The sequence below is a fragment of the Oncorhynchus mykiss genome, chromosome 23, assembly GCF_013265735.2.
Source record: "Oncorhynchus mykiss isolate Arlee chromosome 23, USDA_OmykA_1.1, whole genome shotgun sequence".
NCBI lineage: Eukaryota > Metazoa > Chordata > Actinopteri > Salmoniformes > Salmonidae > Oncorhynchus > Oncorhynchus mykiss.
Genome location: NC_048587.1, coordinates 60,341,352 through 60,356,030, shown reverse-complemented (window position 1 = coordinate 60,356,030; position 14,679 = coordinate 60,341,352). Strand labels below are relative to the sequence as shown.

Sequence of the window (14,679 nt, the reverse complement as noted above, 5' to 3'; positions counted from 1 at the left end):
CACTCTCTGTAACCACAGCCAGGTCCCCACTCTCTGTAACCACAGCCAGGTCCCCCCTCTCTGTAACCACAGCCAGGTCCCCACTCTCTGTAACCACAGCCAGGTCCTCACTATCTGTAACCACAGCCAGGTCCCCCCTCTCTGTAACCACAGCCAGGTCCCCACTCTGTAACCACAGCCAGGTCCCCACACTCTGTAACCACAGCCAGGTCCCCTCTCTGTAACCACAGCCAGGTCCCCCCTCTCTGTAACCACAGTCAGGTCCCCACTCTCTGTAACCACAGCCAGGTCCACTCTCTGTAACCACAGCCAGGTCCACACTCTGTAACCACAGCCAGGTCCACACTCTGTAACCACAGCCAGGTCCCCACTCTCTGTAACCACAGCCAGGTCCCCACTCTCTGTAACCACAGCCAGGTCCCCCCTCTCTGTAACCACAGCCAGGTCCCCACTCTCTGTAACCACAGCCAGGTCCACTCTCTGTAACCACAGCCAGGTCCCCACTCTCTGTAACCACAGCCAGGTCCACTCTCTGTAACCACAGCCAGGTCCCCACTCTCTGTAACCACAGCCAGGTCCACTCTCTGTAACCACAGCCAGGTCCCCACTCTCTGTAACCACAGCCAGGTCCACTCTCTGTAACCACAGCCAGGTCCACTCTCTGTAACCACAGCCAGGTCCACTCTCTGTAACCATAGCCAGGTTCCCCCTCTCTGTAACCACAGCCAGGTCCCCACTCTCTGTAACCACAGCCAGGTCCCCACTCTCTGTAACCACAGCCAGGTCCCCACTCTGTAACCACAGCCAGGTCCCCACTCTCTGTAACCACAGCCAGGTCCCCACTCTCTGTAACCACAGTCAGGTCCCCACTCTCTGTAACCACAGCCAGGTCCCCACTCTCTGTAACCACCGCCAGGTCCCCACTCTCTGTAACCACAGCCAGGTCCCCACTCTCTGTAACCACAGCCAGGTCCCCCCTCTCTGTAACCACAGCCAGGTCCCCACTCTCTGTAACCACAGCCAGGTCCACACTCTGTAACCTCAGCCAGGTCCACTCTCTCTGTAACCACAGTCAGGTCCCCTCTCTGTAACCACAGCCAGGTCCCCACTCTGTAACCACAGCCAGGTCCCCACACTCTGTAACCACAGCCAGGTCCCCTCTCTGTAACCACAGGCAGGTCTCCTCTCTCTGTAACCACAGCCAGGTCCCCACTCTCTGTAACCACAGCCAGGTCCCCACTCTCTGTAACCACAGTCAGGTCCCCACTCTCTGTAACCACAGCCAGGTCCCCACTCTCTGTAACCACCGCCAGGTCCCCACTCTCTGTAACCATAGCCAGGTCCCCACTCTCTGTAACCACAGCCAGGTCCCCCCTCTCTGTAACCACAGCCAGGTCCCCACTCTCTGTAACCACAGCCAGGTCCACACTCTGTAACCTCAGCCAGGTCCACTCTCTCTGTAACCACAGTCAGGTCCCCTCTCTGTAACCACAGCCAGGTCCACACTCTGTAACCACAGCCAGGTCCCCCCTCCGTAACCACAGCCAGGTCCACACTCTCTGTAACCACAGCCAGGTCCCCTCTCTCTGTAACCACAGCCAGGTCCACACTCTGTAACCACAGCCAGGTCCCCACTCTCTGTAACCACAGCCAGGTCCACACTCTGTAACCTCAGCTAGGTCCACTCTCTCTGTAACCACAGCCAGGTCCCCTCTCTCTGTAACCACAGCCAGGTCCCCACTCTCTGTAACCACAGCCAGGTCCCCACTCTGTAACCACAGCCAGGTCCCCACTCTCTGTAACCTCAGCCAGGTCCACTCTCTCTGTAACCACAGCCAGGTCCCCACTCTCTGTAACCACAGCCAGGTCCACTCTCTGTAACCACAGCCAGGTCCACTCTCTCTGTAACCACAGCCAGGTCCACTCTCTCTGTAACCACAGCCAGGTCCACTCTCTCTGTAACCACAGCCAGGTCCCCACTCTCTGTAACCACAGCCAGGTCCACTCTCTGTAACCACAGCCAGGTCCACTCTCTCTGTAACCACAGCCAGGTCCACTCTCTCTGTAACCACAGCCAGGTCCACTCTCTCTGTAACCACAGCCAGGTCCACTCACTCTGTAACCACAGTCAGGTCCCCACTCTCTGTAACCACAGCCAGGTCCACACTCTGTAACCACAGCCAGGTCCCCCCTCCGTAACCACAGCCAGGTCCACACTCTCTGTAACCACAGCCAGGTCCCCTCTCTCTGTAACCACAGCCAGGTCCACACTCTGTAACCACAGCCAGGTCCCCACTCTCTGTAACCACAGCCAGGTCCACACTCTGTAACCTCAGCTAGGTCCACTCTCTCTGTAACCACAGCCAGGTCCCCTCTCTCTGTAACCACAGCCAGGTCCCCACTCTCTGTAACCACAGCCAGGTCCCCACTCTGTAACCACAGCCAGGTCCCCACTCTCTGTAACCTCAGCCAGGTCCACTCTCTCTGTAACCACAGCCAGGTCCCCACTCTCTGTAACCACAGCCAGGTCCACTCTCTGTAACCACAGCCAGGTCCACTCTCTCTGTAACCACAGCCAGGTCCACTCTCTCTGTAACCACAGCCAGGTCCACTCTCTCTGTAACCACAGCCAGGTCCCCACTCTCTGTAACCACAGCCAGGTCCACTCTCTGTAACCACAGCCAGGTCCACTCTCTCTGTAACCACAGCCAGGTCCACTCTCTCTGTAACCACAGCCAGGTCCCCACTCTCTGTAACCACAGCCAGGTCCCCACTCTCTGTAACCACAGCCAGGTCCCCACTCTCTGTAACCACAGTCAGGTCCCCACTCTCTGTAACCACAGCCAGGTCCTCACTATCTGTAACCACAGCCAGGTCCCCCCTCTCTGTAACCACAGCCAGGTCCCCACTCTCCCTCTCTTTCTCTTCTTTTTCTCATTCTTCATCTTCTCTTTGTTTCAGTCTCTTTCTCTCTCTCTCTCTCTCTCATTCTCTCTCTCTCTCTCTCTCTCATTCTCTCTCTCTCTCCCTCTCTCTCTCTCTCCCTCTGTCTCTCTCTCATTCTCTCTCTCTCTCTCTCTCTCTCTCTCTCTCTCTCTCATTCTCTCTCTCTCTCCCTCTCTCTCTCTCTCTCTCTGTCTCTCTCTCATTCTCTCTCTCTCACTGTGAAACATCTTGGTGTTCCAGCCTAACTTTGTCATCTTTGAGTCGTTGTTACAAAGTACGTTTCCTTTCATTAATCCTTATATTATACCTGACACGAAGACACACAGCATCACACAGCAACCAGACAACAACAACAACAACAATAACTCACCCTGGCCCCTGGTTTGCCCGGTGGACCGGCTGGTCCTTGTACTCCGCTGTCTCCCTAGAGAGGTGTCAAAGGGAATTACAAGAGAGAAGAAGAGGTTTGTTTTATGACACATTAATAAAGGACGATAAAGGACATTAAAATGGAAGAGGGCAAAACTGGTTGCATTGACATCACCGACATCATTGTAACCCAATTACTACCAGTTGTAATCTGGTTGTGATGGCGTCATAAAAACAGCTTTGCCTGCTGGGAAATATAATACATGACAGGATACTCACTGGTCCGCCAATGGGTCCAATGGGTCCTAGACCTCCTGCTTTGCCTTGCTCTCCCTACACAGAGACATCACAGTGAACAGGTCGTTACTGGATGGACAACTTGAAATGCATTTTAAATAAACTTGGATTTGAATTGGACTTACTGTTTTACCAGCAGATCCTATTGTTCCAAGAAGACCTGCCTCTCCAGAGCTACCCTGAAGTAGAGCAACAGAAACAGAGTTTAGTGTCATAATCTCTCGTGGACCATAGGATGGTATCGTAGTGTCTGTCAACAGACTGGGATGCCACAACTAACAAGGAACTTTGTCCAATGTGCAGATTTTTCCATCACTGATTTGGGACATTTGGCCCATAGACTTGCCCGAAACTTACAGAGAGCAGGGGGTGGAGCTACCGCCCTGATTCCATCCCCATTGTAGAATCTTTTCTAACACATTTCCTCCCACAACTTAGTTCTGTGTGTCTGAGATGAAGTATATCAGGTCAGTGTCAGGACAGTCAGGTCAGTGTCAGGACTGTTAGGTCAGTGTCAGGACAGTCAGGTCAGTGTCAGGACAGTTAGGTCAGTGTCAGGACAGTCAGGACAGTGTCAGGACAGTCAGGTCAGTGTCAGGACAGTCAGGTCAGTGTCAGTGTCAGGATAGTCAGGTCAGGTCAGTGTCAGGACAGTCAGGTCTGTGTCAGGACAGTCAGGTCAGGTCAGTGTCAGGACAGTCAGGTCTGTGTCAGGACAGTCACGTCAGGACAGTCAGGTCAGTGTCAGGACAATCAGGTCAGTGTCAGAAGAGTCAGGTCAGTCAGGTCAGTGTCAGGACAGTCAGGTCAGTGTCAGGACAGTTACAGTGAGGGGAAAAAGTATTTGATCCCCTACTGATTTTGTACGTTTGCCCACTGACAAAGAGATGATCAGTCTATCATTTTAATGGTAGGTTTATTTGAACAGTGAGAGACAGAATAGCAACAAAAAAATCCAGAGAAACGCAGGTCAAAAATGTTATAAATTGATTTGCATTTTAATGAGGGAAATAAGTATTTGACCCCCTCTCAATCAGAAAGATTTCTGGCTCCCAGGTGTCTTTTATACAGGTAACGAGCTGAGATTAGGAGCACACTCTTAAAGGCAGTGCTCCTAATCTCAGTTTGTTACCTGTATAAAAGACACCTGTCCACAGAGGCAATCAATCAATCAGATTCCAAACTCTCCACCATGGCCAAGACCAAAGAGCTCTCCAAGGATGTCAGGGACAAGATTGTAGACCTACACAAGGCTGGAATGGGCTACAAGACCATCGCCAAGGAGCTTGGTGAGAAGGTGACAACAGTTGGTGCGATTATTCGCAAATGGAAGAAACACAAAAGAACTGTCAATCTCCCTCGGCCTGGGGCTCCATGCAAGATCTCACCTCGTGGAGTTGCAATGATCATGAGAACGGTGAGGAATCAGCCCAGAACTACACGGGAGGATCTTGTCAATGATCTCAAGGCAGCTGAGACCATAGTCCCCAAGAAAACAATTATTAACACACTATGCCGTGAAGGACTGAAATCCTGCAGCGCCCGCAAGGTCCCCCTGCTCAAGAAAGTACATATACATGCCCGTCTGAAGTTTGCCAATGAACATCTGAATGATTCCGAGGACACAACTGTGTGAAAGTGTTGTGGTCAGATGAGACCAAAATGGAGCTCTTTGGCATCAACTCAACTCGCCGTGTTTGGAGGAGGAGGAATGCTGCCTATGACCCCAAGAACACCATCCCCACCGTCAAACATGGAGGTGGAAACATTATGCTTTGGGGGTGTTTTTCTGCTAAGGGGACAGGACAACTTCACCGCATCAAAGGGCCGATGGACGGGGCCATGTACCGTCAAATCTTGGGTGAGAACCTCCTTCCCTCAGCGAGGGCATTGAAAATGGGTCGTGGATGGGTATTCCAGCATGACAATAACCCAAAACACACGGCCAAGGCAACAAAGGAGTGGCTCAAGAAGAAGCACATTAAGGTCCTGGAGTGGCCTAGCCAGTCTCCTGACCTTAATCCCAGAGAAAATCTGTGGAGGGAGCTGAAGGTTCGAGTTGCCAAACGTCAGCCTCGAAACCTTAATGGCTTGGAGAAGATCTGCAAAGAGGAGTGAGACAAACTCCCCCCTGAGATGTGTGCAAACCTGGTGGCCAACTACAAGAAACATCTGACCTCTGTGATTGCCAACAAGGGTTTTGCCACCCAGTACCAAGTCACGTTTTGGAGGGGTCAAATAATTATTTCCCTCATTAAAATGCAAGTCAATTTATAACATTTTTGACATTCGTTTTTCTGGATTTTTTGTTGTTATTCTGTCTCTCACTGTTCAAATAAACCTACCATTAAAATTATACAGATAATTTCTTTGTCAGTGGGCAAACGTACAAAATCAGCAGGGGATCAAATACATTTTCCCCTCACTGTAGGCCAGTACCCATGCTCTTATCCAGCTGCAGCTCCTCAGTGACATAGATTAGCTCTATTTGTCAAAAGGGTTGAGTTTATGGCACAGAGTAATTAATGCCCATTGGCTGTAGATGAATTGATGTAAGTGGTGCATTGTGGGTGAATTAGGAATTAGAATACTATTTTAATAGGATCTCTATGATGCCTACCTTCTCTCCACCAGTTCCTTTAGAGCCAGGAGAACCAGGTAATCCCTAGAGAGGAAACACAACATTGTCAATCAAAATCAATCTACAGTAACAAGAATTATCATGTAAATACCTAGAATACATCTGACCAAACCACTCATGCATTTGTTATCTATTTCAAAGAAGTTGTTGAAAACATGAAAATCTCAAATGTTTGTAAAACAAAAGAACCTACACAATGGTGGTTGTCAATCAGAAACAATTATCTCATGTTATTATTATTATGTTATTTCACATCAGGATTAGAATATGGGAGGCTGAGGAGGATTACACAGGCGCAACCAATCAGAACACCTGTTAGTGTGAGGTCAAAGGTCATACTTACAGGAAGTCCCTGAAGCCCCACCTCCCCTGGAGACCCGGCCTTGCCAATGGTGCCCTGTGGAGAAAGCGAGTTATGTGAGTTAAGATGAACTTTTGACATCACAGTTGTAATCTTAACTTGATTTGACAACTCCTGCTGATTCCTCTGTTCAAACATTATGAATCCCATTTTATAGTAGACTTTTCAGAATGCTGTGATCTCCATTGCCAAGCCAATAGAAATCGTTGCAGAAAATAATCACTGTAGACCTATGAGAGGGCACAGCAAAACTAGAACGATGCATCTAAACATCTTACAGTCGATCCTGTCCATACCTTTCCACCTGGCAATCCAGGAATACCTTCACGGCCATCTACTCCTGACAAACCCTAGACATGAAAAAAGAACCACGACAATTATTCCATGACAAGTGTTAATGTTCCAAGAAGGTTCTATGGTTCTATGAATGGTTCTGTGGCTTAAACGATTCTAAGAGTCTATGAATACACAACAGACAGGATATGCTTACATTTTGCACCGCCAAGACTGATTGTTTATGCTGTGATACAATAGTTACAGTAATACTTACACCCTTTCCCTTGGGCCCAGGAAGACCTGTGATTCCTCTTCCACCTTGAGATCCCTAGATAACAACACAATAGGATAAGGAACCAATCAGGGCATCAGCATTACACCATCACCACCACCCCAGACAGTGACTAAAGACAAGAATCAACCATGTGAAACCATGGTAGGTGTATTTTTTTACTCTGAAACCCACCTCATCACCTTTAGGACCAGACTCGCCCATCACGCCCCTCTGGCCTTGGTCACCCTAACAAGAGACAGCATCAACATATTGTAAGACAAAACCTTTTTACAGATGTTTAATCAGGTCCTTGATTGAGAACACAACACAGTGCCTTATTCCTGAAACACTCACCTTTCCAGAGGTCTAACATTAGTGAAATCATAATGAACAGGAGAAGGGGATTATGGGAGAATACTTACAGTGGCTCCTTCAACACCCTGGGGACCTGGATCTCCATCATGTCCTCGTGCTCCCTGTCACAACACCAGGGGTATATTAGCATTAAGATGACAGAGAGGGTGGAAATACAATGAACTTCAAAGAGTGACTCTTACCAGTCCACCTTTGGGCCCCATCATTCCAGTGGAGCCTCTGATTCCCTGAGGACCCTGGAATCACACAACAGCAGAAAGACAAACTGTCACTAACTGTCACCATAGACAGTCTGTTATATTATCACTACAGACAGTCTGTTATATTATCACTACAGACAGTCTGTTATATTATCACTACAGACAACCTGTTATATTATCACTACAGACAGTCTGTTATATTATCACTACAGACAGTCTGTTATTATATCACTACAGACAGTCTGTTATATTATCACTACAGACAGTCTGTTATATTATCACTACAGACAGTCTGTTATATTATCACTACAGACAGTCTGTTATATTATCACTACAGACAGTCTGTTATAGTATCACTACAGACAGTCTGTTATATTATCACTACAGACAGTCTGTTATATCATCACTACAGACAGTCTGTTATATCATCACTACAGACAGTCTGTTATATTATCACTACAGACAACCTGTTATATTATCACTACAGACAGTCTGTTATATCATCACTACAGACAGTCTGTAATATTATCACTACAGACAGTCTGTAATATTATCACTACAGACAGTCTGTTATATTATCACTACAGACAGTCTGTTATATCATCACTACAGACAGTCTGTTATATTATCACTACAGACAGTCTGTTATATTATCACTACAGACAACCTGTTATATTATCACTACAGACGGTCTGTTATATTATCTGTTAAAGGTAGGTTAATGAGAGTATCAAACCGTTGGGCCCTGGGATCCGAGGTCCCCTGTGGTTCCCTGGTCACCCTCTTCACCCTAGAGAGAGAGAGAGGTAACATGCAGACATCAGTAAGATGAACAGCTGCGTATGACAGAGACATTAAAACATAAGTAGGTACATTTATAGGAGGATAGAAAGATGGATTTCAAATGTAAGCTGTTTCAAAACAACTTTAATGGCCGCAAAACAACTCCCATGGACTTTAAATCAATGTTCCTACAGCCTCGTTGACTCAGATACATGACACACGTTTCAATGAAATTGACTCTACCGCTGATCACATTGCCAAAGGTGTGAGTGCTGTCAGTTGTCAGAGACTACACGCTTTGACTTGTGAGTGAAAAGCCTGCATGTTCTACACCAGACACCCTTCAATAGAGCCACTAAGCAAGGCTGAATTCTATACATGGAGAAAGTCATTTACAGCCCATATGGATACATGGAGTCTTGAATCCAGACAGACATGTCCACATGGATCTCAGGCCCTGACCACATGGATCACAGGCCCTGACCACATGGATCACCTGACTGGACGCATACTGACAGCTAAGAAGTAGCCGTGAGAGTATTTCTTGTCATGTCTAATCTGAATATCTTGGTCAGTCAAGATGTAAAGCTGATCTCATGACGCATCACATGACGCAATGAGACCAGAGGAGCTACAAAGCTCCAAGCTTATTCTATGTCACGGAAACATCTGGTCTGGTTTTCCAAGAAACAGACTAAACCTAGTTCTGGACCAAGTCATTTTAATACCGTGTAGGTTTTTGTTCAGTTCTCTGAATGTGTCTAAAATGTAAGCCCTTACCTTGTGCCCTTGTTTCCCAGGCTCTCCTCCTTCCCCTTTTACTCCTTTGTGACCCTAGAAAACAGAGGAACATGAAGCTTAAACACCCTCCCCAATCTCTATCACATATCACCGTTAGAGTATCATTATACTAACTGTGAAGACAATAGAATATATTTAAACCAATGACTTCTGTGAGGCCGTAGGTTGAAGCAGCTATGGTTACCATTAGCACAATATATGACAACTTATGAGACCAAGCTATCAATACACCACTGACTATGTTCCAATGCCCTTCCTAGCACACCACTGAGAACGTTTATCCATTACATAACTTCATATGATACACTAGTGAGGGCATGCACTCTCCTTGGCCCCTGACCCCTGACCCTTGACTCACCTTCATGCCAGGGAGGCCGGGATGACCAGGTGTCCCAGGTGGACAGGCACCAGGGCACTAGACAGCAGCAGGATAAATCAACAGGGTCAGATTATCACTCATACGTGTAATGCCAGGCACTGAGTTGTGTGAACTTGAACAAACAAAGTCTTACCAGCTCGGCACTCAAATCCTGCATCCCTGCTGCACCCTGAAAAACACATCATTTTGAGAATTGTTAATCAGTTGATTAGGAAGAGTAGATGACTGTTCAACGTGACACACAAACAGCTCACGACATTCTCTTGATGTGCTTGTCAACGTATCATCAACTAGGGACGTAACACAGTGACAGTGATCCACAGTTGTACTACTCACTCTCGGCCCTACTGATTCACAGATGTACTACTCACTCTAGGCCCTACTGATCCACAGATGTACTATTCACTCTAGGCCCTACTGATCCACAGATGTACTATTCACAGATGTACTACTCACTCTAGGCCCTACTGATCCACAGATGTACTATTCACAGATGTACTACTCACTCTAGGCCCTACTGATCCACAGATGTACTATTCACAGATGTACTACTCACTCTAGGCCCTACTGATCCACAGATGTACTACTCACTCTAGGCCCTACTGATCCACAGATGTACTATTCACAGATGTACTACTCACTCTAGGCCCTACTGATCCACAGATGTACTATTCACAGATGTACTACTCACTCTAGGCCCTACTGATCCACAGATGTACTACTCACTCTCTGCCCTACTGATCCACAGATGTACTACTCACTCTCGGCCCTACTGATCCACAGATGTACTACTCACTCTAGGCCCTACTGATCCACAGATGTACTACACACTCTCGGCCCTACTATTCCACAGATGTACTACTCACTCTCGGCCCTACTGATCCACAGATGTACTACTCGCTCTAGGCCCTACTGATCCACAGATGTACTATTCACTCTAGGCCCTACTGATCCACAGATGTATTACTCACTCTAGGCCCTACTGATCCACAGATGTACTACTCACTCTAGGCCCTGCTGATCCACAGATGTATTACTCACTCTAGGCCCTACTGATCCACAGATGTACTACTCACTCTAGGCCCTGCTGATCCACAGATGTACTACTCACTCTAGGCCCTACTGATCCACAGATGTACTACTCACTCTAGGCCCTACTGATCCACAGATGTACTACTCACTCTAGGCCCTACTGATCCACAGATGTACTACTCACTCTAGGCCCTACTGATCCACAGATGTACTACTCATTCTAGTCCCTGCTGATCCACAGATGTATTACTCACTCTCGGCCCTACTGATCCACAGATGTACTATCCACAGATGTACTACTCACTCTAGGCCCTACTGATCCACAGATGTACTACTCATTCTAGGCCCTGCTGATCCACAGATGTATTACTCACTCTAGGCCCTACTGATCCACAGATGTACTACTCACTCTAGGCCCTGCTGATCCACAGATGTACTACTCACTCTAGGCCCTACTGATCCACAGATGTACTACTCACTCTAGGCCCTACTGATCCACAGATGTACTACTCGCTCTAGGCCCTACTGATCCACAGATGTACTACTCCCTCTCGGCCCTACTGATCCACAGATGTACTACTCGCTCTAGGCCCTACTGATCCACAGATGTACTACTCACTCTAGGCCCTACTGATCCACAGATGTACTACTCGCTCTAGGCCCTACTGATCCACAGATGTACTACTCACTCTAGGCCCTACTGATCCACAGATGTACTACTCCCTCTCGGCCCTACTGATCCACAGATGTACTACTCGCTCTAGGCCCTACTGATCCACAGATGTACTACTCACTCTAGGCCCTACTGATCCACAGATGTACTACTCGCTCTAGGCCCTACTGATCCACAGATGTACTACTCACTCTAGGCCCTACTGATCCACAGATGTACTACTCCCTCTCGGCCCTACTGATCCACAGATGTACTACTCGCTCTAGGCCCTACTGATCCACAGATGTACTACTCCCTCTCGGCCCTACTGATCCACAGATGTACTACTCACTCTAGGCCCTACTGATCCACAGATGTACTACTCGCTCTAGGCCCTACTGATCCACAGATGTACTACTCCCTCTCGGGCCCTACTGATCCACAGATGTACTACTCACTCTAGGCCCTGCTGATCCACAGATGTACTACTCACTCTCGGCCCTACTGATCCACAGATGTACTACTCACTCTAGCCCCTACTGATCCACAGATGTACTACTCACTCTCGGCCCTACTGATCCACAGATGTAATACTCACTCTAGGCCCTGCTGATCCACAGATGTACTACTCACTCTCGGCCCTACTGATCCACAGATGTACTACTCACTCTCGGCCCTACTGATCCACAGATGTACTACTCACTCTCGGCCCTGCTGATCCACAGATGTAATACTCACTCTAGGCCCTACTGATCCACAGATGTACTACTCACTCTAGGCCCTACTGATCCACAGATGTACTACTCACTCTCGGCCCTACTGATCCACAGATGTACTACTCACTCTCGGCCCTACTGATCCACAGATGTACTACTCACTCTCGGCCCTACTGATCCACAGATGTACTACTCACTCTCGGCCCTACTGATCCACAGATGTAATACTCACTCTAGGCCCTGCTGATCCACAGATGTACTACTCACTCTAGGCCCTACTGATCCACAGATGTACTACTCGCTCTAGGCCCTACTGATCCACAGATGTACTACTCGCTCTAGGCCCTACTGATCCACAGATGTACTACTCCCTCTCGGCCCTACTGATCCACAGATGTACTACTCACTCTCGGCTCTACTGATCCACAGATGTACTACTCACTCTAGGCCCTGCTGATCCACAGATGTACTACTCACTCTAGCCCCTACTGATCCACAGATGTACTACTCACTCTCGGCCCTACTGATCCACAGATGTAATACTCACTCTAGGCCCTGCTGATCCACAGATGTACTACTCACTCTCGGCCCTACTGATCCACAGATGTACTACTCACTCTCGGCCCTACTGATCCACAGATGTACTACTCACTCTCGGCCCTGCTGATCCACAGATGTAATACTCACTCTAGGCCCTACTGATCCACAGATGTACTACTCACTCTAGGCCCTACTGATCCACAGATGTACTACTCACTCTCGGCCCTACTGATCCACAGATGTACTACTCACTCTCGGCCCTACTGATCCACAGATGTACTACTCACTCTCGGCCCTACTGATCCACAGATGTACTACTCACTCTCGGCCCTACTGATCCACAGATGTAATACTCACTCTAGGCCCTGCTGATCCACAGATGTACTACTCACTCTAGGCCCTACTGATCCACAGATGTACTACTCGCTCTAGGCCCTACTGATCCACAGATGTACTACTCGCTCTAGGCCCTACTGATCCACAGATGTACTACTCCCTCTCGGCCCTACTGATCCACAGATGTACTACTCACTCTCGGCTCTACTGATCCACAGATGTACTACTCACTCTAGGCCCTGCTGATCCACAGATGTACTACTCACTCTCGGCCCTACTGATCCACAGATGTACTACTCCCTCTCGGCCCTACTGATCCACAGATGTACTACTCACTCTAGGCCCGGCTGATCCACAGATGTACTTACTACTCACTCTCGGCTCTACTGATCCACAGATGTACTACTCCCTCTCGGCCCTACTGATCCACAGATGTAATACTCGCTCTAGGCCCTACTGATCCACAGATGTAATACTCGCTCTAGGCCCTACTGATCCACAGATGTACTACTCCCTCTCGGCCCTACTGATCCACAGATGTACTACTCACTCTAGGCCCTACTGATCCACATATGTACTACTCACTCTAGCCCCTACTGATCCACAGATGTACTACTCACTCTAGCCCCTACTGATCCACAGATGTACTACTCACTCTCGGCCCTACTGATCCACAGATGTACTACTCACTCTAGGCCCTGCTGATCCACAGATGTACTACTCACTCTCGGCCCTACTGATCCACAGATGTACTACTCACTCTCGGCCCTACTGATCCACAGATGTACTACTCCCTCTCGGCCCTACTGATCCACAGATGTACTATCCACAGATGTACTACTCACTCTAGGCCCTACTGATCCACAGATGTAATACTCGCTCTAGGCCCTACTGATCCACAGATGTACTACTCACTCTCGGCCCTGCTGATCCACCAGGTCCTGTTGGTCCTCTGACTCCCATAGCACCCTGTGGTAACGGACATAGAAAGCAGATCAAACAAACATGGTCCATTTTCATTCACCTTTTGATTGACGTTCCTGACAGAGGAGGTACTGTACATCACAGGAAGTTGGTGGCACCTTAATTGGGGAGGACGGGCTGGAGCGGTATTAGTTGAACGGTATCAAATACATCAAACACGTGGTTTCCAATGTTTTCCAGGCGTTTGATGCCATTCCATTCGCTCCGTTCCAGCCGTTATTATGAGGCATCCTCCCCTCAGCAGCCTCTTATGCTGTACATCCAATCAGCCATAATTGGCCCTAAGACTCCAGCTCCCAAACTATCTACATGCAGTGCTTGAAGAGGACTGAAATAGGAGCTGGTACGCTGTTTATTTTCACCTGGCGGATATCAAGCAGGAGAAAAGCACCGGTCTGTTCCGGCCCAATTCATGCTCTGTCCGCATAGAGAATCATTGTGTCCTGAGGATCTATATGTCCTGATATCGTTAGGTGATGAGGATCGTTAGGTGATGAGGATTGTTATGTGATGAGGAGTGTGAGGTGATGAGGATTGTGAGGTGATAAGGATCGTTAGGTGATGAGGATCATTAGGTGATGAGGAGTGTGAGGTGATGAGGATCGTTAGGTGATGAGGATCGTTAGGTCATGAGGAGTGTGAGGTGAGGTGATGAGGATCGTTAGGTCATGAGGATCGTTAGGTGATGAGGATCGTTAGGTGATGAGGATCGTTAGG

General features: G+C 48.2%; 1 protein-coding gene across 1 annotated transcript in view; it reads right to left on the bottom strand.

Moving 5' to 3' along the window:
* Positions 1–14,679, bottom strand: part of col9a1b (collagen, type IX, alpha 1b) — a 45,773-nt gene that overhangs the window by 15,031 nt on the left and 16,063 nt on the right. Inside the window, exons 15-29 of the mRNA XM_036959918.1 lie at positions 13,894–13,947; positions 9,836–9,871; positions 9,682–9,738; positions 9,303–9,356; positions 8,476–8,529; positions 7,722–7,775; positions 7,587–7,640; positions 7,357–7,410; positions 7,165–7,218; positions 6,911–6,964; positions 6,597–6,650; positions 6,233–6,277; positions 3,738–3,791; positions 3,595–3,648; positions 3,317–3,370 (exon numbers count right to left, since the gene is read on the bottom strand). Of these exons, the coding sequence (XP_036815813.1) occupies positions 3,317–3,370; positions 3,595–3,648; positions 3,738–3,791; positions 6,233–6,277; positions 6,597–6,650; positions 6,911–6,964; positions 7,165–7,218; positions 7,357–7,410; positions 7,587–7,640; positions 7,722–7,775; positions 8,476–8,529; positions 9,303–9,356; positions 9,682–9,738; positions 9,836–9,871; positions 13,894–13,947 (786 nt within the window). The remainder of the gene's footprint in view (positions 1–3,316; positions 3,371–3,594; positions 3,649–3,737; positions 3,792–6,232; positions 6,278–6,596; positions 6,651–6,910; positions 6,965–7,164; positions 7,219–7,356; positions 7,411–7,586; positions 7,641–7,721; positions 7,776–8,475; positions 8,530–9,302; positions 9,357–9,681; positions 9,739–9,835; positions 9,872–13,893; positions 13,948–14,679) is intronic.